Source organism: Podarcis vaucheri, assembly GCF_965113315.1.
Source record: "Podarcis vaucheri genome assembly, chromosome: 2".
Classification (NCBI taxonomy): Eukaryota; Metazoa; Chordata; class Lepidosauria; order Squamata; family Lacertidae; genus Podarcis; species Podarcis vaucheri.
Window position 1 is genome coordinate 41632801 of NC_138760.1, and position 24250 is coordinate 41657050.

At 44.2% G+C, this 24250-nt stretch overlaps 1 protein-coding gene across 1 annotated transcript in view; it reads right to left on the reverse strand.

Moving 5' to 3' along the window:
- The window catches only part of LOC309527610 (uncharacterized protein), a gene marked incomplete at its 3' end in the record, with an annotated part of 318025 nt that overhangs the window by 168612 nt on the left and 125163 nt on the right, over nt 1-24250 (reverse strand). The window contains exon 4 of the mRNA XM_082214428.1: nt 5137-5198. Coding sequence (XP_082070554.1) covers nt 5137-5198 — 62 coding nt within the window. The remainder of the gene's footprint in view (nt 1-5136; nt 5199-24250) is intronic.

Genomic DNA, 24250 nt, shown 5'->3' on the forward strand with positions numbered 1-24250 from the left:
AAAAAGTGCCTCTCTGTCATGTCTATACAGTAATGGGAATTAAAGAGAAAGGCAGGGGAAAGCAGAAAAGCGCCAATGGACTTTGACTTGAAATTTCTCATTCTAAACTGTGTGGACTGCCAATTACTGGCAAGCAGCAACTTCTAAGACTGCTGGGCACTTTCCCCATCTTCTCTAGTTCCTAGGATCACAAATATTGCTTGAAGCTTGTGGGGTGCATGGACCCCAAGATCCATCTTGTATATGTTTGCTTTTAAATTTTCATATATGTTTCTCAGTCACTTTGTGCTCTCACCAATCTGTGTGTCAGATTCCCAGCCAAATGAAGCTCTGTGTTCCCTTTTCATTATAATGTGGAATCTAAAAACAGCTTATAACCTTTCCCCCTTTTGGCCAAAGTGGATGAAGTTTACAGGCACAGCGTGGATTAAGCGTGGCAAATAGATATGGGGTTTTGGTAGTGGAACTTTAAAAGAAGGTAAGAAATATGTTTTTAGAGGAGGGAAATGTAGAATCAAGAAGTAACTGAAGAAGACGGAGATGCTTAACCCTTTCCCCCCACTTACTGTAATTTACTCAGAATTGTTTCTCCAAGTGACTTTTGCCCTGAAGAGTTCTAAATATTCAGACTTTCATCTGTAGGGATGGTGTGGCAGGCAGAAAATGCTTGGAGAGAATTTGTTTAGGAAGAGAGAAACAAAAACCGGGGGAATGGATAAATTAACCTCCCTTCTCACACCACTTCCCTCCCTGCCTGATTCCTTGCCCGCCCGCTCTGTCGCAGAGCTGATTTTATTAATTTTTTATTGATCGCAGTCCTGTGCTCACATACCTGATGGAATGTCTCATTGAACTGAGTTGGAATTACTTTGAGTGAACATGGTTGGGATTGCAATGTAAAAATTGCACTGGACTCTGTTACAACGTTTGCAGGTAGCATTTACCAGAGTATTTACCTTAAATGGAATTGCAAACCACAGAAAAACAGTGTCCAAATCTGCTCTCATTCATTCATTCATTCCTTCTTTGGCTGCTTTTGTGTGCCCTTCCCTCTTCTCAATCCACAGTAGTAAATGTTTGGGCTGGGTGTTCATCAGTATGTGGATGATACCCAGCTCTACCTCTCCTTCAAATCAGAACCAGCGAAGGTCCTGTGTGAGTGTCTGGAGGTGGTTGGAGGATGGATGGCGGCTAACAGAGTGAGGATGAATCTTGACAAGACAGAAGTACTATTTTGGAGGGACAGGGGGTGGGCAGGTATGGAGGACTCCCTGGTGCTGAAAGGCTGCGCCCCGAAAGACCAAGTGCACAGCCTGGGAGTCATTTTGGACTCATGCTGTCAATGGATGCTTAGGTCAACTCTGTGTCCAGGGCAGCTGTCTACCAGCTTCACCTGGCATGCCAGCTGAGACCCTACCTGCCTGCAGTCTGTCTTGCCAGAGTGGTGCATGCTCTGGTTATCTTCTGCTTGGACTACTGAAATGCGCTCTATGTGGGAATACATTTGAAGGTGACTTGGAAACTACAACTAATCCAGAATGCAGCAGCTAGACTGATGACTGGGAGTGATTGCCGGGACCATATAACACTGGTCCTAAAGAATCTTCATTGGCTCCCAGTACGTTTCTGAGCACAATTCAAAGTGTTGGTGCTGACCTTTAATGCCCTAAATGGCCTCAGCCCAGTATACCTGAAGGAGCGTCTCCACACCTATTGTTCAGCCCGGACACTGAGGTCCTCCTCCGAGTGTCTTCTGCTGGTTCCCTCACTGCAATAAGCAAAGTTACAGGAGACCAGGCAGAGGGCCTTCTCAGCAGTGGCACACCCTCCCTTCAGATGTCAAGGAGATAAAGAACTACATAACTTTTAGAAGACATCTGAAGGCAGCCCTGTATTGGGAAGTTTTAAATGTTTCAAGTTTTATTATGTTTCAATATATGCTGTAAGCCACCCAGAGTGGCTGGGGAAATCCAGCCAGATGTGCAAGGTATAAATATATAACAACAACAATTTATAGGCTGCCTTTCAATTACAGTGTTCCATGGCAGTTTACAATAGTTGTAAGCAACTGGTCATGTTTGTTCTAATGCAGGCACAGAAAACAGAAGCACTTGAATCAGAAAAGGCATCTTCCGGGATCCTTACTTGAGAACAATTAATGAGGATTACTCACTGAAGAGCTCTTTTTACTAACCGCCCTCTCAAAACTCATAAGTGAGGTGAGTTAAAGTGTAGTAGAAGAGTGCTTTTTCTCACTCCCACTGCCCTTTCAATGAATATTCATGGTGAAGGTAAGGAATCTGATTCCCAACATACATAGCACTAATCATATTAATTATCCTCAAACAACCACAGTTCCCTAGTTCTTTATACACTGAATGCAATGGTATGATCTTGTATTTTAAAGCTATTTATTTTAATCACCATTACCTGGTTGTTGTTTTTGTGCCTCTGTCCACCACACTAACACAATTTATCTCAGGGCTTTGGTGATAATTTGGTAACATCCTAAACCTCTTTTATCTGAGGGCTAGTTCCCTTGACACATTTTAGCACCTCGAGGAGTGCTCCTGAAAAGCCATCCCTTATGTAAAAATATTAAGTATAATTTATAGCATCCTGGTTGTGGTACTGTCAAGCATCCAGTAACACCTCTCTTTCTTTGCTTCACAGAAGCTGAACCTCTCACCCCAGCAGAAGGAGACCCAATGCAGGAGGTGCATGTGGTAAGCAAACAAACACCCCAGGTACATTCCTTACCCACCCCCATGGTGCATGCCAGTACAGGAATGCAAACAAATGGTACAGACCCTATACAGTAGCTGTAGCAATGGCCATTGCAGCAGCTAACCAGCACAGACAACACATCACATGCCCCGGGCACACCCACCACACACTCTGCCTAAAACAGAGGCACACACAACAGCCGTGTGCTATGGTACAACCATGTAAACAAATGCACATTAAATTATAGCATTTGGGCTATCCTGAGCACAGAAAGCTGGCATAAGTTACGCCAGGGTAAGTTAAGTTGGCATGAAGCTACGCTGATCCTGAGAGTGGCAAACACAGGCTGAGCTTCTAACCAAGAGTCATCTCAGCCGGTATCACCATGGGAACTGTGCCCACCTGTGGACCCACAGGGAGAGCTCCCAGGTGCCTTTATCGGATGTGTATGAACTGTGGGGAGGATGCCATCTATACCCAGTGATTTGTTAATTTTAATTTGTCACCTATAGTGAAGGCAGATGCAATTCATTCAGCTTCTCTGAGGTCTCCTTTTTTTCCTTTACTACACCTTCAACTCCCTTATCATCCAGAAGTCCAATTGCTTCCCTAGCCAGTTCCTTGCTTTTAGTGTATTTAAAGAACGTTTGTATTGTTGGTCTTAGAACCTCAGGGTTGTTTTTCGTTTTGTTTCTTTTTTTTTCTTTTTCTTTTTGCAGCCCTTATTGTCTACCTGCAAGTTATTTGCAAAATTTTGCATTCATTTTTGTTCTCATTTGGGCAAGACTTCCATTTTCTGAAGGAAGACTTTTTGCCTCTAATACCTGTCTTGACTCTGCTCAGTAACCACATTGGCATCCTCTTGGATTAGATGGCATTGTTCCTGAATGCTTGTGTACATCTTAGCTGAGCTACTTTTATTGTGGCTTTCAATGATACTACTCAGATAAACCTCTTAGTTATCCCTATTCCTCTTCACACCCCTTTCCTGAAATGACACATACAGCTGGTTGGGCTTTAGGAAATCCAGGAACCTTAGACTTAAAAGATGGCCAGATGGCCTAAGCAGCATTTAACCCACAAGGATAGAAACTGCTTGCAAGATTCAAATCAAATAGTTATCTCTTACTCTGAGGGGTTACTACAGAGCTAGAGTTAGTTACATGAGCACATATCCTGAGGTGAAAGACTTTTTAAATGTGCATTGGTGTGTCTTGTTTGGCTGTCTGATTCAGTTTGCTGTGGAATTAATGGGCAAATCTGACACAGAAGTGAGTTAAAGCTAACTGAGTGTGAGATCCCCTGAATAATGAGGGCCTCATCTCTCTTTTTACCTCAAAGTAACTGAGCTCATTGATTCCGCCCTACCATAACAGGAACAGCCAAAATATAATTTTGCCACACTGAATCTAAAGCTGTGGTATGTCACCAGCTAGGAAACTGGAAAACTAAACCTGGAAAATCCTCTACTTTTGCGACTGACTCTTGAAGGAGCTGGGAGAAGTATTTGCTGTGCCACAGAACAGCTTTAACTACAATCACCCAATGTACAGTCTTTCATGATGCTCATCTATTCCCCCATCCCTACCTACCTGTTACCATATAAAGGCTCTGCATTGTGACTGTGATGTGTGAGTAGGTTCTTCCACAACTGTGAGGGCTAGAAACTTGTTTTCCTAACTGAATGCTGATCATAGGAATCTAGCTTTGCAGGCTATAAATAGACATGGCACAGTTTCTTCTGCATGGTACAGTTTCATCCAAGGGCACCACTAAGAATATAGTGGTCCATTCACACAATACAGAATCTAGTCTAATGTGTAAGCGGGGGGCTGGTTTTATAGTTAGGAGGGAGCAATGAGCGCAGGCACAGCAAGCCCCCATCTATTAAGGGAACAAGCAAAATCAGCTGCATGCATTGATGTGGGTTTTCACCTTTTGGTGATAATGATAATGAAATTGTCCAGATAACCAGCATGATGTTGGGAGAAAGAAGAACCTGGCATATGAGGGTCTCACCTTGAACTCCTCTTTGAAGTTCCTAGCAAGAGATCATGCTGTGGTTCAGCATCTAGGCCCTCAACCCGACATTGTCTCTTGTGTCCACATCAAACCCAAATACACAAAGTTAATGACTCAGTGCACTTTGAAATATGAATGAGAGCTTTCCCAAACTCACCTTCTCTAACAGGTATCTTCAAAATGATAAAAAAATGTTTTTGCTAAAAATTCCCATTAGGCTAGTAAGCAGCCCTTTATCTCAATTCTAAAATGGTAAACCTTGCAGGCTAAATCATGATGGGAAATTAAACAGTATGACAGGACAAAGAAGTTCTTGAGCCCCCCATGTCATCATAAAACACACAAGTGAACCTGTCACTTTGATGTCGCGCTCGATGAAATCCCTACCTGCTCTTGACTCCTTCAAAGGCTGCCTTCTGGCAAGGACTTATCTGATGGTTTATTCGTTGCTGAAAGACAGAAGAAAAATAAAATAAAATATTGAGCTAATATGGAGATTTACAGTTGGTGTTATTGTTTTTTTTCTACATTTGGATAATAGTATCACTAATGAGGGCTGTAAGAGCAACTTTTTACAAAAAAATAAGCACCATACTGTGATTTCTGTCCTATGGAGATCTGATATTTCTCCTCAATCTCCAAAACTGGCTCTTTCAAGGGGAGTGCAATTCAATCCAGAACAGGACATGTACCTAATTCCCAAACATCGGTACCACTTATGCACAGTATCTTCACCCTGTCAAGATACAACTTCAGTTTATCACCCGCTGTCCATCACATTACTAGATCAAAGCACTGATCTGACATCTGTAGAGGTTTGGCAGGATATGACCTAGCCACCACTGTACTATGAAGCCCTCAGAGCATCTGCCTATCCAAGTGGCTCCAGTCTAGAGCAATCTACCCCAGAACCTACATTATTCAGGCCTCAACCTAACAACCCTAATTATTACAAAAAATAAGACAAGTGGATATTGCCCATGATTTAAAGAACCCCCATCTCTTCCTATCTGCCCCTCAGGTAAGTAGGAATAGCTTGGCAAGGAAATAGTCTTTTTGCACCAGATGGCTCCCTAGTACTAGGTAAATCCAGCTCTCTTAGGCTTTCACACAAAGAGGCTTAAAATTAATTAGCAGCTCCATTAAAAAAAGAAAGAATACAAAGCAGTTGCTGTGGCATAAAGGAGTGTGAGAAAGGAGACTGATTAGGAGGGTTTTTTTCCAGTGCTTTTAGGCCAAAGGGATGAATTATAGCTTACAAAAGAGGTGATTTTTATTCCACAGAGAGGTTAAAGGTATTTACAAGCTGGTGCTTTGATGCTGTTTTGTTTTAAGGCATTTGTGGAGCTATTTTGTGAGATGACAGTTTCAGCATCATCACTTTGAATTCAGCATTCTCCGGAATGAAAATGAGAAGGAGAAGATTGGTTTTTCTCACCAGAATAATCAACAAGAAGCAGCCAGGTTGTTTATGGTTGCCTGGTGACCATGAAAAGAGCAGCTTCCCTCACTCAGGATCTATTTCGAGCTGGCATGTCACACTGCCACGTTAAAGCTAAATGGAGAAGGAAAGGTGACTTGAATGGGACTCGGCTCTGCAAGAGGAGCCACTAAAAATAAGGGGGGGGGGAGGAAAGGAACAAAACAGCTGTGTATGTAATGTACCTTTAAGCACAAAGGGAGCTTCCTTGAAGATAATGGGATTATGATCTCCCTTTTAAGTTAAGCATTTGCTTAAGAGGTGCTCAGCCTAATGTGACAGCATCTCTACACATTGGCCAGTGTTTTCCTCCAACCCTTTTCACATATGTGTCCTTCTCAACACCTGAAAACATTGTACAGAACAATCCTATCCGTGTTCATGCCAAAGCAAATTGTCATTGAGTCCAATGGATTTCACTTGCTAGGAAGGCTGCTTAGCAGGGCAGCAACCAGGACGGTGGCAGCAACCTGTGACCACCACACAACCATTTTGGGATTAGGTGCATCTGGCATGGTATGCATGCTTGCTCAGCGTTCATGTGAAGTATTCATGCTATGAACTGAAAGTACTAATGCTCTTCATTACTTTGACTGGAGAGACCAGAAACACTTCCCCCTTTCTCACAGGGATGGGCAAATCTGTCCATTTCAATCTTTCATGCTTCCAGTCTTGAGTTCTCTATCAGTTTGATTGGTTTTTTCAAGACTGCATGAAATTTCACTAGCAGTTTCATGCCAATGTCTCCCAATATACAAATTTCTGCATGCATTTCCTCCCTCATATAGTTTGGACTTGATATCCTGCCTTTCACTCCCATTAAGGAGTCTCAAAGTGGCTAACATTCTCCTTTCCCTTCCTCCCCCACAACAAACACTCTGTGAGGTGAGTGAGGCTGAGAGACTTCAAAGAAGTGTGACTAGACCAAGGTCACCCAGCAGCTGCATGTGGAGGAGCAGGGAATCGAACCCAGTTCACCAGATTATGAGTCCACTGCTCTTAACCACTACACCACGCTGGCTCTCATGTGCCCATTATTTTTTTAAAAAGCAATTGCCCCTTATATAGTGCATTTTCGTATGTTATGTTCACTGTTATGCACATTGTCGTGCATACTTTATCTTAGTATGTGCATTATTGTACACTTTACTTGGCTGGGGTACTGCACTGCAAAATTTGAAGAAGTGTGAATTTTGAAGGATGGCTGAGTTTCAGTTCATGTATTCCCCACTCTAGAAAGTATAGCAGGGGTCGGCAAACTTTTCCACCGGTGGGCTGGATCGCCTACACGCGGAAGCGTGTGGGCACCCTCATAGGAATGCGCACACCAGTGCACATGTGCACATGCTCACCACTCTTTCCCCATCGGCTTTTGGAGCCATGTGGGGGGGGGGGAGATGTCTGCAGCTTCCTATTGGAAGCCGTGGCTGTGTCCTGGAAATCAGTCCCCGAGTGGGGCTGCCATACGGGGACTGACTGAGTGGGCAGCAAGGGCCAGGGGCCAGTTTAACAACTCCCTCGGGCCATATCCAGCCTGTGGACCATAGTTTGCCTTTAGGAGTGAACTGAGTGGAATTTCTCCTCCATTCCTACTCATAGATACAAAACATGGTGGCGTAGTGGTGTTGGTCTGGTTCACACAACACATCCTCTGCAGGAACATTTCAAAATGTAAGTAATTGCCCAGATGTCACAGCCATCTTTGTCCACTGCTAACATACTTGCAAATCTAATCAGGGGCCTGTATGGTTTCAAATTGGATGGGGGACCATGTGTTGAGACTTCTGCATAGCAGGGTCCCTCCCAACTCTACAATTCTATGATTCTTTGAACTAGCTACCAGTGTTCTTCCTTGTCCTAGATGCTCCCTACCCTCCCAACATTTATTTATTTAACAAAATTTATATACTGCAGTAAAACCTCTGAGTGGTTATAGTTAAAACGAACATGCCCACATAAAACAATTAGATACAGAAGAGGATAAGGTTGCCACACCTTTAAAAGTTGCATAGAAGAGGCAGTTTTGGCAGGTGGCAGCTCATCAAGAAGAGGGCACAGAGCCACTTCCTTTGTTATCTTAATAGCCCATACTTGGGGGGCCATTACCTCACCAGGAAGCTAGCCTGGCTTTTCTAGGAATTGTGCTGGATCCAGGTATTAGAAGGGGGCTCAGGCACATATCCTACCTATCACAAACATATAACAATAGTAACAAAGCTTTTGAGTATTACTTTACCTACTTAGTCATTGTAAATATTCAGTAAGGCTATTTGTGGGAGAGGACTGTAGTGTTTGTTACATAAGAGCTGCGTCCTCATTTGCATCTGGCCATCCTGACTCCGCTTGAGCACTTTTGCTTGACCCAGCCTTACATTTACTCAGGCCTCCTTAGCCCGCTGCAGCCTGGATTCATTCTTTCAGCACCAAGCTTGAACCCCACCAGCTCGGGATAAACTTTGTGGCTTGCAAGACTGATGTCATTGCAATCAGAGCTGGATCTGGGAAAGAGTCTCCCCACCCCCGGTGTCCACAAATCTCAATTAGATAACCCATGACAGACGGCCATCCAAACTCTGCTTGGAAACCTCCAAGGAAGGAGATCCCACAACCTCCAGAGGTAGTCCATTCCACTGTCAAACATCTATTTCTGGCAGAAGGTTCTTCCTGATATTTAGTCGGAATCTCCTTTCTTGTAACTTGAAGCTATTGGGTTAAGTCCTACCCTCCAGAGCAGGAGGAAACAAGCTTGCTCCCTCTTCCATTTGGCAGTCCTTCAGATATCTGAAGATGGCTATCATATCTCCTCTCAGTCAGCCTCTCTTCTTCAGGCTCAACATACCCAACTCCCTCAGCTATTCCTCATATCTGTTCTTTGTCTTGGACATGTGCTTACCTGGCAGCAGGTGGTCCATGATTTTTATCATTGTGAACCACTCTGGAATCAATTTTTGATGAACAGTGGTATATAAATATTGTAGATAAATCAAATAAACAACATTTCTCATGGTGCTGTGGAGAAACACCACGTTCCACTGCAGGGGTGAGGATCCTGCACCCCCCAGATGCTGCTGGACTATAACTCCAACAACATCTGGAGGGTGGCAGGTTCCCATGCCTGGTCTACTGAGTGTCTGCCCCTGATTGTGAAACAATGGCGTATGTGATTAAAAATACCAAACAAAAAGAAGAACGAGTGCAATTTGAAATGGATAAATCCTGCTCATGAGCCAAAGGTAATTTGCAGGCATTTAACTGACAGGAAACAGGTAAATTGCTTATGGATATTTCCCAAAGAAAGAAGGGAAGTTCATCAAACACAATTTTGATATGAATTTTGTCTTTAGCTCTAGGGAACTAGATAAGATTCTGAGTTATTAGATATTAGCCTGGAGCATTGTGATAACATTAGATATTATTTATCATTAAAGCCAGCCAGGAGGAAAGAGCCATTTTTTTGTGGGGGAGAACAATATGTTCTTGAAACAAGAAGGAGCGGGAGAAAGCGAAGAAACCACACTGAGCTATAATACCAAAGCTTTCAATATTATACAGCTTATTTCCTTGCTTTAGCTCAGAGTGAAGTTAAGATGCTTAATGCTTAATGAAAACAGAACTTCTTGTGTTTGACAAAAACCCCAGGAATGTATAAAGTGTTTGAAACATTGGTTGTGTTTGCACGAAATGCTACTAAGCTATAAACCTTGGCTTAATAAAACTTACTCTGTGCAAGCTGTGTACTGGCACATGTAGCCCAAACACTTTGCTCCTCCCTTCATGTGAGCAGGTAAACAAACAGTGAAGGAGATAGCTTAGCATTATGTTCAAACCCAGGTCTGTGGTTTCTTTCACCCTAATTAACCCACAATTACAAACCCAGCAGCAAAGCATGGTGAAACACTATCAAGGAATTGTGGCTGTTTAGGGTAAAACAAGACATGGTCCTAGGTTCAGACATAACACTGAGCTAACCCCTTTGTGTACCTCAGGGGTGGAGAACCTCCAGGCCTCTCCATCTGGCCCTTGAGACTTATAGGGCAGTGTTTCCCAAACTTGGGTCTCCAGTTGCTTTTTGACTACAATTCCTATCATCCCTGACCACTGGTCTTGCTAGGGATGATGGGTGTTGTAGTCCAAAAGCAGTTGGAGACCCAATTTGGGAAACACTGTTCTAGACCATGCACTCTCCCCTCACTGACTTTTATCCGCAACCTCCTCAGGCCCTTTCACCTGGTTGGAATGCGTTCTAAACAATATAATTCAGTCATCCAAGGCACAGAATTACACGCGAATGTGGCAGTGGGAATCACAGGTAGGACAGCCAGTGTGGTGTAGTGGTTAAGAGCGGTAGTCACGTAATCTGGGAAACCGGGTTCGCGTCTCAGCTCCTCCACATGCAGCTGCTGGGTGACCTTGGGCCAGTCACACTTCTGTGAAGTCTCTCAGCCCCACTCACCTCACAGAGTGTTTGTTGTGGGGGAGGAAGGGAAAGGAGAATGTTAGCCGCTTTGAGACTCCTGAAGGGGAGTGAAAGGCGGGATATCAAATCCAAACTCTTCCTCTTCTTCTAAATAGAGATTGTTATTCCACACACAGTCTGGAGTTCGTAAGTCCCTTTTGATTTCACCCATGCTTATAGCCATGTATAACATAGGTTCCAACCATAGCTGTCAACTTACAGATTTGGAAATAAGGGACCAGCAGCCTCAAAAATAAGGGATCAGCAGCCAAAATAAGGGATTTTCAGAGCACAGGTATGTTCAACTTCTGAGCCCCTCCGAGCCAAAGGCAGAAAGCCCAGCTAGCAGTCAAATGAAGCCTCAAGCGGTGGTTCCCACAGCGCAGCAACCCAGCAAAGGGGATGCAGCAAGGAAAACCACTGTCACCTCTCCGCTGGGAAGCGCTGAGCAAAGGCGAGTCCCCAGGCAACGCGGCTGATTTGATCGGCACAAGGCATGCAAGCTCCACCCCCCAGTCGTTCTTAGACTCCTTATTGGGTGAGCAACGCAGCCAAGCAACACAGTTGAAGCCTCCCTCCTGGAGAGGAGCTGCTTCCTTTGAAACCTGGGAAATTTAAGGGACATCATCGATAAGGGACAGCAGCGGGACACAGTGCTGGGATAATTGACTTTCCCGCCAAATAAGGGACGTTTGACAGCTATGGTTCCAACATGTTGAGGCCAAAAACCAGGGTGCACACCTGCACAAGAGCACGGAGCCAAAAAACACATGCTTTAAGGTGCAGCAATCTCACATGTTTTGGGGCACACCCCCTAACGGGATGTCCGGTATGGTGTAACTGTACAATAATCTGATTGCTACAGAGCAGACCTGGATGTTTTGTGATTTTAAGCCACAGATTTTGGGGTAAATGGTGTGGAAGATCCCTTTCTATTCCCTGGTGAAAACCTCATGGGATATAATAGTTGGCAACCTGCACAGAACTTTGCTTAATTGGTTGCCATCAATTTTATTTAATTAATTTTCATAATGAAATATTTTTAGATTGTGTGATTATTTGACTGTTTGATTATTTGATTGTTGTTAGCCGCCCTGAGCCCGGCTTCGGCTGGGGAGGGCGGGATATAAATAAAATTTATTATTATTATTGTTGTTGTTGTAAAATAATTAATTCTTTCAATGTAGTGAATTACTCACTCCAAAGACCAAAGAATACATGAAGTTAAATGCATGAATGCATTTAGCATTTGTAGTCATCCTCCCCCACCCCAAATATCAGCAGTATATATAGGGGCTTTATTAGGATTGGAACCATATATTTCTATGAGAAAGGCATTAACTCCCCCTTAATGAAAATTGCTCCTATAAGCTGCTATCAGTTCTGGGAATGGAAGTTTCTGTTTGGCACCAATGCAAGCTTCCCACCCAGCCACTGTGGTTGTGGTAGTGACAGGACCACAGTGGAAGGAAAACAATTGACTCCCCCATTGCCTTGGCTGGTGACCCCTATGGCTGTTATGTAATTTTTGAAGGTGGGGGGACCCTAACCATGTCAAATGTACTCATACATTTAATATCACACTTAGTTGGCCCTACGTAGATGGGAGGCAGGGGGCAAGTACTTGGATTCAGCAGAGCGCAAGCAGGAGCTGATTAAAGAACAGGCCCAGGGGTGTCTAAAGACTGCAAGTGCATGTTTTCAGTTTTTCTTAAAGTAAATAAGTATGCTTTATTCATAACCAGCCTCCCTCAGGCCACACACAGGGAACAGTGCTTTACTTGACACCTTTTAAGATTGACTCCTTATTAAAGAGCTTGGGTCACAGAAGGATATCCTTGAAAGTATCTATAAAGAAGTTCCCTGTTATAGCCTTCGTGGTTGGTGGGTTGGCAGGTAGAGAGGGGGCCCAGTTGCAGTACCATGACCCTAACAGGACTAGTCAGCATCAGCTAAGCTATTGGGAGGCCAGGCTGGGGCAGATGACTACATACATATGGAGCAGCTTGTAAACGCAAGAACCGGTAATGTAGAATGTGGTGACAACATGTTTAAGAAAACCAGCAGCTGTGCTGTCCGCAGCAGGAGGAACTATTGGGTGGCTAGCCAGGTGTGAAAGCTGTTTTGTTGTACGCTAGATCTAAGGTGGGGGGGGGGGGAGAGAAAACCCTGTATTGGTTTTTAAGGCACTCAACCCCTGCATCTCTACTCTTGAACTGCACTGTGGTGCTTTTAATGGTTCTTTATTTTATTTTTTTAAAAAGGCAGTTCTTAAAACATCGTGACCATTAACCTAAAATCCAGGGGAAATAACAAGCAAGAGGAAACAGTCAGGTACCCAGACATTGATGAATACAAAGCCTGAAGTTTAGTGAAGTGATTTATCCCATCACATTTTGCAAGCTGTTCACCTCACAATAGCGAACCGCTGCTTAGTAATTGAGAAGGACACATCCTCTTTCTTATATTGAGTCTGCCTGTGAGCGATGATGATGGCAAGTTAATTAATTATCTCCGGCATCGGTTTACTTGAACATTTTCTTTTTCTCCAGCAGCCTTTTGAAAAGAGCCCAATAGAGGGCTTGATTAGGGGGATAATGAAGGAAATTTCCAATAGATTATATCATTTCTCATCTATTTGCAGCCATTGTTAACATGGATTGCTCTCTCAGTGCCGGGATTCGCGTCAGGGAAATTTCATAAGCATGTAAATCTACCTTAAATGGGATATTTAGGGATAAATTCAAGTAATTGCATGTTTATCATATTTCTGTCAATGTGATGGGGGGAGGGGGGAGGAGAGAAGATCCGCTGCCTCAATCTCACTAAGAGGTTTTATTAGATGCGCCCAGTTTCCCTTTGTGCCAAATTATATGAGAAGGATCTATATTTTGAGGGGAAATGGGTTGACACCAATTGCAAAGAATAGACATCTTAGAAATACTGCAAGTAGAGAAATAACAGCATACCCCTCAAAAGTTCCTCACTGTGAGGAATGTCCTGAATGTCCTCCCTGCAATCTCCCTCCCTTAACTAGGCCTTGTTTACAGGCTGTCACCTAACCTGGGACCAGAGAGTAGGGATGGAGAACCTGCACCCGCTCCCTAGATGTTGGTGGACTCCAAATCCAATCAACCCAGGTCAGCATGGCCAAAGCAAGGATGATGGGAGTTGTAGCTCAAACAAATATCTGGAATTCCCCATCTCTTCCATGGACAACGGTTCCCCCTGCCCCTCTACTGTTTTCAAAGATCGTCAGTTAAATGAATGGGGTGATTCTATGTTTTCCATCTTGGATACAAAGAGGACCATCTTGGCTGTGAGTCCTGGACTTGTCTACTTCTTGATGTTTCATTTATTTTGCTATGTTTGCATTTATGTACCCCCCCCCCCGGCCATGCTATAGACCACCTTGAGCATGGTTTAACTATGAAAAAGGCGGCACCCAGATAAAATTATGTATGGCTGGCTGGTTAGATTTCAGCTCAGTTTTTAATTCTTAAATTACAGTTTCCAAATGAAGGCCTTTCTTACCACAATATATATTGCAAATAATAAAAAATGCAGAAAGTTCTATCTAATAACTATCTAACAGAGCAAAGCACTCTGTGTAGGGCTTCCCTTGCACTTGATCCAGAAGCTGCAGTTAGTGCAGAATGCTGCAGAATGATTACTAACAGGAATGAGACCTTGCCAGCAGATAAGAGATCTGCACTGGTGGCCGATTTTCTATTGGGCCAAGTTCACAGTGTTAGTATTAGTATACAAGCCTTTAACAACTGGGACCAGTTTACCTGCAATATTACTGCTGCAGGGGTGTGGGTGTGTATCCTGCTTTTCCACCATGGAGCTCAAAGTGGTGAATGTACATAGTTCTCATTTTATCTGCAAAACAAGCCTGTGACATAGGTCAGATTGAGAGTGAGCTGCTGGGGTAGCTCATTTGGCAGAAAATGAGACTCTCAGGATTGTGGGTTCAAGCCACACGTTGGGCAAAAGATTCCTGTATTGCTTGGGTTGGACCAGGTGACCCTCATGGTCCCTTCCAACCCTCTGTTCCTATGACTGCCTCAAAGTGACCCAGTGTCTCTGAAAGCATGGATCAGGTAGATTTGCCTTTAGATGCAAACTGAACCAAACTCCTCCCCTCTTGCTGCTGCTGCTCCACCACCTGCTCACTCCCTGCTAGCATTTAGGAGTAACCCCAAGAAAGGCTGAGCTGGGAGCAGATCTTTGACTGGCCTGTGAAGACTTAATTGTTAAAGCCTGGAGTTACATGTCCCCCTTGCACTTCTGGAGTGTTGGACAGATGGGCCAGTTTTCATCCCTGAAATGGGTCTCTCTGCAATTTCAGAAAACTGGATCAGTGGGCAGAGGAATTAGAAAATGACAGTGATACAAGATCAGAAAAGAAGAAGTGGAAAGTGTTTGATGGGGTTAAATGTCCCAGCCTGAAGTAAAGCAATTTCCTCTCCTCTCCTGCCATTTTCTTCCAGAGGCTTATCATCTCCAGCTGGGACGATATAAAGCCCCATTTAATCGAGATCCATTTAACACTGAATCATGCTAACAAGATTACTTAGCTAGGGCTAATTCTGTATTTGCTGAAGTTCCATATCCAGGGAGAGTAATCTGTAGGCAGTGGTGGTGGCAGGTCTAGAGGCAGTCTGTGGAGCCAAGCCATGAAACACCCAGCTGGCTGCCCACTATCTCCATTTCATTCTACAAGAGATCACTGCAGAGTTGCCTTTATTGTTTACCCTCGGAGAAAACTTGAAACTGGAATTGTGTTCTTCTGTTTCCCTTACAGCCAAACAGGGAAACTTAGCAAAGTCATCTTCTGCCGTTATCTGTTGAGTATGCAACAAGTCTTTTCTGTAGGATTGCCATCTTTCAGTCTAACAGGGATACTGTGTTTCCAAGAGCTGCAGGTGAAACTTTTCCCATTACTGATTTACCTGTTGCATTTCTGCCTGTCAAATCAATCAAAAGAGGCAGGGGAGGGGGAAAGAAGCTCTATGTTGCAATTAAATGGCTGGACTTTCCCTCTGTCTAGAACTTGATTCAGATGGCTTTGTCTTCTATCAAGAGATAAAATTTGAGGGCTATTGCATGCACCTAAAAGTTATTGCCATTGTCATATTTTCGTTTTTTTAAAAACAAAATAAAACCAGTCATTTAGAAATATTGTTTGCACTATACATTCTCTTAGCTATCTGCAGGTTCAGAAAACATCCCACCAGGAACAGTGCCACTTTAGTGATGGAGCCCATGGTTTGCATACAGAAGGCACCAAACTTGGTGACTGCTGTCATCACGCCTCACAGATTTCAGGTATCAATATTTCAGGGGTGTAGACTGCTGCATATGATATTAGATTCACATACACACACACACAAACTAATAAAGAGTGGCTGATTGTCAGCACAATGATTCCATGTTTACCCCTCAGTAAGACTTCTATGTTATTAGACAATTAGGGGTGACAGCAGCGGCAACAGTTCAAGCACTTCCCCAAGCACACAAAGGGCTTAACTGTGGGTGGGACAGGGACATGCACAAAGCTCCACCCTGCTCTGCTGCTCTTCAGATCTTGCCATGATTAGCAGGAAGGTTTGAAGAGGGTTTTGAAGTGCTTAGTAACTTCCCCACAAAAGAGAATCGCGTCATGTCAGGGTTATGGACCATGTGGAAGAATGTCTAAGCACGTTCAATTGAATGCAGTTTAAAACCTGCTAAATCACACAAAGTTATTAACAGTAGCCTGAGGGCATTGGGGGTAAGGCACCCCCATACCTTTGTGCGTTCAGGTGTGTGGCTGAGCGTGCAGCTTTTACCACTGACGATTAAGGATCATTTGCAATCATTTTTGCTCCACGACCCCCCTTCTGCCCATCCCCACAAGCTTACAATACTACAGCGGCCTCACAATCCTGATAGTTTTAATTTCAGACCCTTTCCTAGTAACCTCTAATATGTACCAACAATCTGACTAGGTATAAGGCTGCTTCACATTGTTGATAATTTTGTAGCTTTGGTTCATTTGTTTGTTTTGTTTTGCTAAATCTTGCCAGCTTTGGGTAGTCAGATGTGTTGAAACACACCTCCGTTAAGAGGTATATCCCAAATTACCTGTGCATGGGCAAGGTGAAAAAAGGAAAGCTGCAGTTGCAAGCTGACCATACATAATAATATATAATAGGACCTTCTTGTCTATATATCTATGGAAACAGTTGTATTAGGGAACCATCCTTTGTCGAGGTGATATTTCCTCATAGGTAGTACTGGGTGCTCATGCAACTTAATGGAAATCTCCTCTGACTATGGAAGCAAAAAACTTACCAACTCTTTGGGGCCTGTGAGCACATTTTGGAGCATGATCTGGGCACTGTCCCCTATGGTCAGCTCTCTCCCAAATTCCCCAGGTCATGCCTCTGAAACTTGTGTGTGTGTGTGTGTGTGTGTGTGTGTGTGTGTGTGGCTTCTACTCCTGCCACTCCATTCTCACTCACTGCCCCTCCTGACTCCACTAGCACTCTACTTTCTCCTCCCTGCCCCACTCTGGTTTTCTCCTAGTCTCGTGACATCACACCCCTTTCTGTACTACTCTCTCCTTGTTTCCTGCCTTGAAAAATAATTAAATAAAACAGAGAGAGGTGAAAGAGAAAATGAGAAAGAGAAAAGTTTCTCCACTTCCTCCATTAGCTGTATGTAGTTTGAAACAGGCCTTGGTACCTCACGCAAAGTGGGCAGTGAGCCAGGGGCTGAAGAGGTTTCATGGGTGGTGAGGGAAGTCCTCAAGGGCACCATTGTAGGAGCACCTGGAATTTAATTGTAGCATCTTCATGGTCAGAGAAGCTACCTAGCTGACCATGTCAGGAGGAGTGCTGGGCAAAGCCATAGCTGGGCACGTTCCATTCTGTGGCCCAGCACTCCTCTTTCATTTCCTTAACTGCTGTGACTTCCATCATGCCCTGTCCTGTCCTGTTCGCCCTTCCCCCAGGTGCAAGCAGTGCCCCACCTCAATAATGTACAGGTGGTCCACTCCAATTATGTACAGAAATGGTATTATGCTTTTGGCTTTGGACTCCTTGGCTGATGTGAATACGGCAGCAAACGAAAAATCTTGGGGTTTTAAATAACGTGGAAATGACATAAAATCACTTTTCTGTTGGGGCAAAGAGATCATTGATCACTTGCTGCCGCGTAGCCGCATAAACTCTAATGGGGCTACACCAGCAAAACGGATGAGTAAGCTGCTCCCCGAGACTTGAGTGACAGCGAAACCATATTTAGTAACAGACAGATTAAAATGAGAATTGCAGAAGCATGAAGTCTTGTTATCTGCAAGTCTTTCCACAGCTGAGCCTCGAGACGCACACTGATTGGTAATTCAGATCATGAAGTTTGTCCCCGTGGAGTCTCCATATGTTTCTACCCCTGGAGGAGCTATGAATGTCAATGCACCCCTTAGGGTGCAATGTGTGAAAATTCTCCAGGGGATGAAATGAGAACTGACATTAATCTGCCACAGGTGGCCTTTGCAACTTTTATGCATTGCCCAGTTTCCTGAAAGTCAAAAGAAAGAAAGAAAGAAAGAAAGGAAGGAAGGAAGGAAGGAAGGAAGGAAGGAAGGAAGGAGAAGCACCCCCACCCCACCCCAAATGAACACACTCTCACCTTGAGATAATTCATAAAGATTTACTGAGTGGAACTGGGAAGTCTAATCACAAGTGACCCACATAAGCAAAACAATTTCCTAATGTTGGCTTTGTACTTTTGTGGTGACTTTACTGCAGATGTTCATGCGCATACCAGTCCCGTCGACATGTGTCTAGATCATGGGCCAAAGCATGTTCAGGATACTCAACCAGTATTGTTCTACTATGAGACCATGTGCTCAACCATACAAGATGCAATTGCCCCCCCCCACACAATTGCAAAAAAATCACCATAACATGGTGTACTCTTGATGTTACTGGACTGCATCTCCCATCAACCCCAAGCAGCACGGTCAACAGTCAAGGATAATGGGAGCTGCAGTCCAGCAACATATAGAAGGCATTAGCTACACCTGGCCTAAGAGTAGTCTCTTTTCTCAGGACTGGAGAGAGGGAAAATGATAGGCCCTGGAAGCCAAAGGCACTATGGCACACCCAAAGCCAATTTTACCCCCCCCCACCTCACAATATATGGATCTCTTCAGTAGCCATGGAGCCTTTGTAAATTTCCTTTGTAAATTATTTCTGGGTAATTACTGATGACTTTTTAGAGGGGGAATAAAAAAAATGATATAATGCCCTTCAGCAAAGGTTCCGGGATGTTTTACGAAAACAAGATAAAGTACAAAAATTGGAATAAAAGACAATAAAGAAAGGAAGAGTGCCCTCCCCAACTCAAACCATGACCCCTAATTTGTCTTGGTTATCAGACTGGAAAAGAACCCCAATTACCCTCCTCCCAAACAGCCTCACTCCTGCCAACCATAGATGAAAAGCACATTTATTTTCTTAAGTGAGATCTTTTGGTAACATAGACAGACGCTTGTATACAAGACAATTACTGGTTAAAAAATGTCTGCCTCTGACTGCAACATATCTGTAAGTGGATTTAAACCAGCATAAAAGATGCAGAAGTGGCTATAACCAGCCCCATCCCATCTCCCTGGAAACTCTCAATTTTGTGTCTCTGTATGTGCGCTTAGCCACACATATCATGCCAAAAAAGAACAAAACGGGGTGTCAGCAAAGAAAGGAATCTTCTCCCCCGCCCCTTCCTTCCTCGTATAACAAGGCGGCTTGATTTTATTTATTGTTATTGACAATTTCAGTGACTATTTCTCAATCATAAAAGCAAAAAGCAGAGGCTGAGCAAGTCAGACCATCATTCATATTTTGCTTTTATTGGACCTGGAAAGCCTGGGAGATATGAGAACTCGTTTGCACAGACACCCTAGTGGCAACATCACATTATTCAAATGGCTAAAATAAGCCTCGCACATGCAGTTCATGCAAACGTCCTCCTTTCTGCCCCCTCTGCAAACACTGAATCAAACCAATGGCTCCATTAGCTGTAATACAGGTGCCCCCTTACACACATCTAACCTTGTTATACTCTTGCCGGAATAAAATAGTCTCATATATATATATATACACACACATATATACAGCCACACAGAAATGGGGGTGTCTGTTGTATCAGCAGAGCAATGGAACAGCCATCATCTGGTGGAAGGGACACCCCATGCGTTCTTGGGGTCTGTAATGTTTTAGAGAGGGGTGGGGAGGCTCCAGGTTTCATGGGGGGGGGGGTTGACTTAGTTTTCTGAAAGAGCTTCATTGTCCACCAACCAGAGCCAGGAGCAAAAGAGTGGTTTGGGGAGAGCATGTGTACACATAGAATGAAGGAATAAGGTGTTTCCACATGCAAGATTTCCCCAGGGTTTGTTTTCATACCAGAACTGAGCTCACAGTCATGTCACATAAAGATCCAGTTCTGATTTCCTCCCAAGTGGTCTTCAATTCAGCAGGGGAGCCATTTTTGTCACTCTTTTTAAACAACTAGGTGGATCATCATTTATTTTCCGCCCACAGCCACAATGCTAACTTCTGTGCAGTGGCGTAGCGTGGGTTGTCAGCACCCGGGGCAAGGCAAGTAATTTGCGCCCCCTAACCCGTGGATTTGCACCCCCTAACCCTAACCCCCAGATGTTACGCCCGGTGCGGCCGGCCCCCCTGCACCCCCCCACGCTACGCCACTGCTTCTGTGTGCTACTCTTTGCCAGCTTACAGTTCTGTGACTGTCAGGTTACCTTACTTGAACTGTACACTATGAACTGCAGGTCTTTTCCGTGTGTGTGTGTGTGTGTGTGTGTGTGTGTGTATGCAGCAGTGTCTGGTGCAAGGCAGAGCCTCCTTCCTGACACTGGCATTGCCACCACTTGCTTGGGTGGCGTTGAGGTGGGGTAGGGTGGTGGAAGGGTCAGGGTTGTGTGGACTCACCAGCAGAGCCAATCTGGTGCCTACAGCCCTGCCCTTGCAGCCTCTCTGCCCATCCCCATTCCAGTGCTGGCCAGGTAGATGAAGCGATGTCATTGTTGGGAGGACAGCTCTGCGGCTTTGTCCTGCCAGCTACAGGGCATATGTGTATGTATACAGTGGTACCTCAGATTAAGAACTTAATTCATTCTGGAGGTCTGTTCTTAACCTGAAACTGTTCTTAGGTACCACTTTAGCTAATGTAAGGTTACCAGACATCCCTGTTTCCTGGGGACAGTCCCCGGATCTACAAATAAGTCCCCATACAAAACCCTATAATTCCAATTGAAGTTGAAAAGTGTCCCTGGAGTCATTGAAAAAAAATCTGGTAACCTGAAACTGTTCTTAACCTGAGGTACCAATTTAGTTAATGGGGCCTCCTGCTGCTGCTGCCACGCGATTTCCGTTCTCAACCTGAAGCAAAGTTCTTAACTTGAGGTAATATTTCTGTGTTAGCGGAGTCTGTAACCTGAAGCATCTGTAACCCGAAGCATCTGTAACCCAAGGTACCACTGTATATGCATTTTTTTAAAAAAGGCAACTAAAGTTAAGATGTAGTGGCGGCCACTAGCTTAGGTGGTTTTTAAAGTGCATGATGTAAATAGATGAAGGTGAAGGTCCATCAGTGGCCATTCACCATATTAGCTTATGGAACCATCCAGTTCAGAATCATTGTGTCTCTGAGTGCCATTTGGGGTAGGAGCAAAAACCAGGAGATGGCTGCTTCTTCCATGCCATGTCTATAGGTTTCCTGGGAGTATTTGGGTCCCCAGTTTTGGAAACAGGACATTTGACAGATTCAGTCTTGTCCAAGAGGGATCTTTTTTTTTAAAAAAATGTTCCAATATCCACATAGACTTTGAGCCAGCATAAACAGTGGATTCAGCTGACAACACTATTTTTTCTCATTCACAACTTATACCCCTACATTAGATAACACAACCCAGATGCGGGACAGAGAATGTACTGACCATGAATACTAACCATGACCTGTTCCCAGCTCGGATAAACTTATGCTGCTGCAGGTGGATTTCTATATAAACTGAGCAAGGGTTGTCATCGTCTCTTTTTTATCACAGTGATGTGAGGAATCAGATATCCAAGAGCTAAAGTCAGCTGTGCCCCCCCCCACCGCTGCAACTCTTCAATCCTCCTCGCCAACTGTGGTATGATATTAAAAAGCATATGCAATGAGGCTACACCTTCTGTTCACACTCTGTCAGTAATCCTGCACAGGCAAGGTTTGCTGTTAACCTCTCTAATGGAAAAGCCTGTTAGATGGCTTGCCGGCTGTGCTTCACAGTTAAGTATTATCTGCAAAGATGCAGGCTGTTGATGTGTGGGCATCTAAAGCAAAAGCTGCAGAAACTTAAAAGAAATGGTTAAATTCTGCTCGGCAGGCCTGGAAACATAGGTGTGGACAGGGGAGGGGGAGTGGGGGAGGCAGGAGGGTTGAGTTTGTCCAAACCTTGGGTTGCCAGATTATATGTAACTAATTCCAGCTGAGGACATGGATGTGGATGCGCTGAAGGAGGAGAGCAATCACAGAGTTTTAAGTTAATAACAAATTTAGGTTTCCCTCATGTCTCTCTCTCTCTTTCTCTCCCCCCCCCCCCGCCATTTGCGCAATTCAGATAAAATGAGAGGTTTGGTGTGGGGGTTTTTTGGTGGGCTTTTTTAAAAAAGAAATAAAGAAAAAGAAATCCATATGAATGGCAATATCCAGTATTCATTAGAGGCCTGAGAGAGAAATGGAGAGACACAACTCATTACTGGGTTCTTCACCTTTACCCTTGACAATGGTTATTTACATAATAACCTGACCCATAGGTTACCGTTCATTAACAAACACATGTGAAAACACTGAGGCAGCTGGCTACCACTCATAAATATAGATTGTTAACCTTGGCTTAGAAGACTTAAACTCACTTACGGGGTGGTGGGGAAGAGGCCCTGTTTTGCATAGCTATTATGTCATAACCCCAGTACGGAGCACAATAAACCAGAGGCATAAAGGGAAGGGCTCAAGATGTTTTCTCTCACACCAGCAGGGCCATTAAAACACACACACACACACACACACACACCAAGGTTCTGAGAGGGATGAAATGAATCTTCCAGGAAATCTGAAAATCCTGGTCCTCACTTTGGTATAGTGATATCGCTGAAATTCAGCCTTGCAGCAAAAATGGGGGGGGGGGGGAATCTACCGATGTCTAAAAACCCAGGGTGTGCCTTTCCATTCTTCAGAAATAAGCCACAAAATATTGGGTGAGTTCTCCTTTGAGTATCCTCCCCCCCCAACTTAGAAGCATTGAGGTGGCTTGGCTCAGCATCCAATTGGTGGGGGTCATCCGGCTGTGCCCACGCAACAGCAGGAATTTGGAAGAAATTCAGTTCAGTTTGCATTTAAAAGTGAACCTACCTACCTAATTTCAGGGACGCAGGTGGCGCTGTGGTTTAAACCACAGAGCCTAGGACTTGCCGATCAGAAGGTCGGCGGTTCGAATCCCCATGATGGGGTGAGCTCCTGCTGCTCAGCCCCTGTTCCTGCCAACCTAGCAATTCGAAAGCACCTCAAAGTGCAAGTAGATAAATAGGTACCACTCTCCGATGGGAAGGTAAATGGCGTTTCCATGCGCTGCTCTGGTTTTGCCAGAAGTGGCTTAGTCATGCTGGCCACATGACCCGGAAGCTGTACGCTGGCTCCCTCGGCCAATAAAGCGAGATGAGCACCGCAACCCCAGAGTTGGTCATGACTGGACCTAATGGTCAGGGGTCCCTTTACCTAATTTCCACTTTCCATAACAACACATGGTCTGAAACAAGCCAGCCCCCCTTCAATATCTGTACTTCTCTGAATTGTGTAATGCCATTCTTCAGTCAAGTAAGGCATACATAAATGTATGTATGAGGTAAAGTGTGCTCATGAATGCACATATTACTGGAATTAATACATTAGTGAAATTACTTTTCAAAAATATTGTATATTTAGGGAGATTACATACAGACATGTGGTGTAGTGCTTACACTATGGGGGAGACTCGGGTTCAAATCCCTACTTGTCCATGAACCTCACTGGGTAACCTTGGACTAGTCCCTTCATCTCTCAGCCTACACTATGCCACAGGGTTGTTGTGGGGATTTAATGAGGAGGGGGAGAACCATGTACACCCTGCTTGAGCTCCTTGGAGAAAATAGATGGGATATAAATACAGCAAACAAACAAACAAACAAAAACTCACTGATGAATTTCCACAATGATTTTTTTTAAAAAAATTACAAACGGACACAGAAATTTAGAGAACTGAATTAAAGACACACACAAAAAAAACTGACAGAAACTGAAATTGACAGATTCATCTATCTATACTCTACTTTTCCCCGCCCCATTCTGTAGCTGCTGCCCCCCCCCCCGGCAATCTGCTTCAGAGGGTGTGTATCAGAAACTACCCTGTATCTTTTGTGGCACATCAACAATCAGTGTCACGGCACATTACCACACACACAAGAACACTTGAGACATAA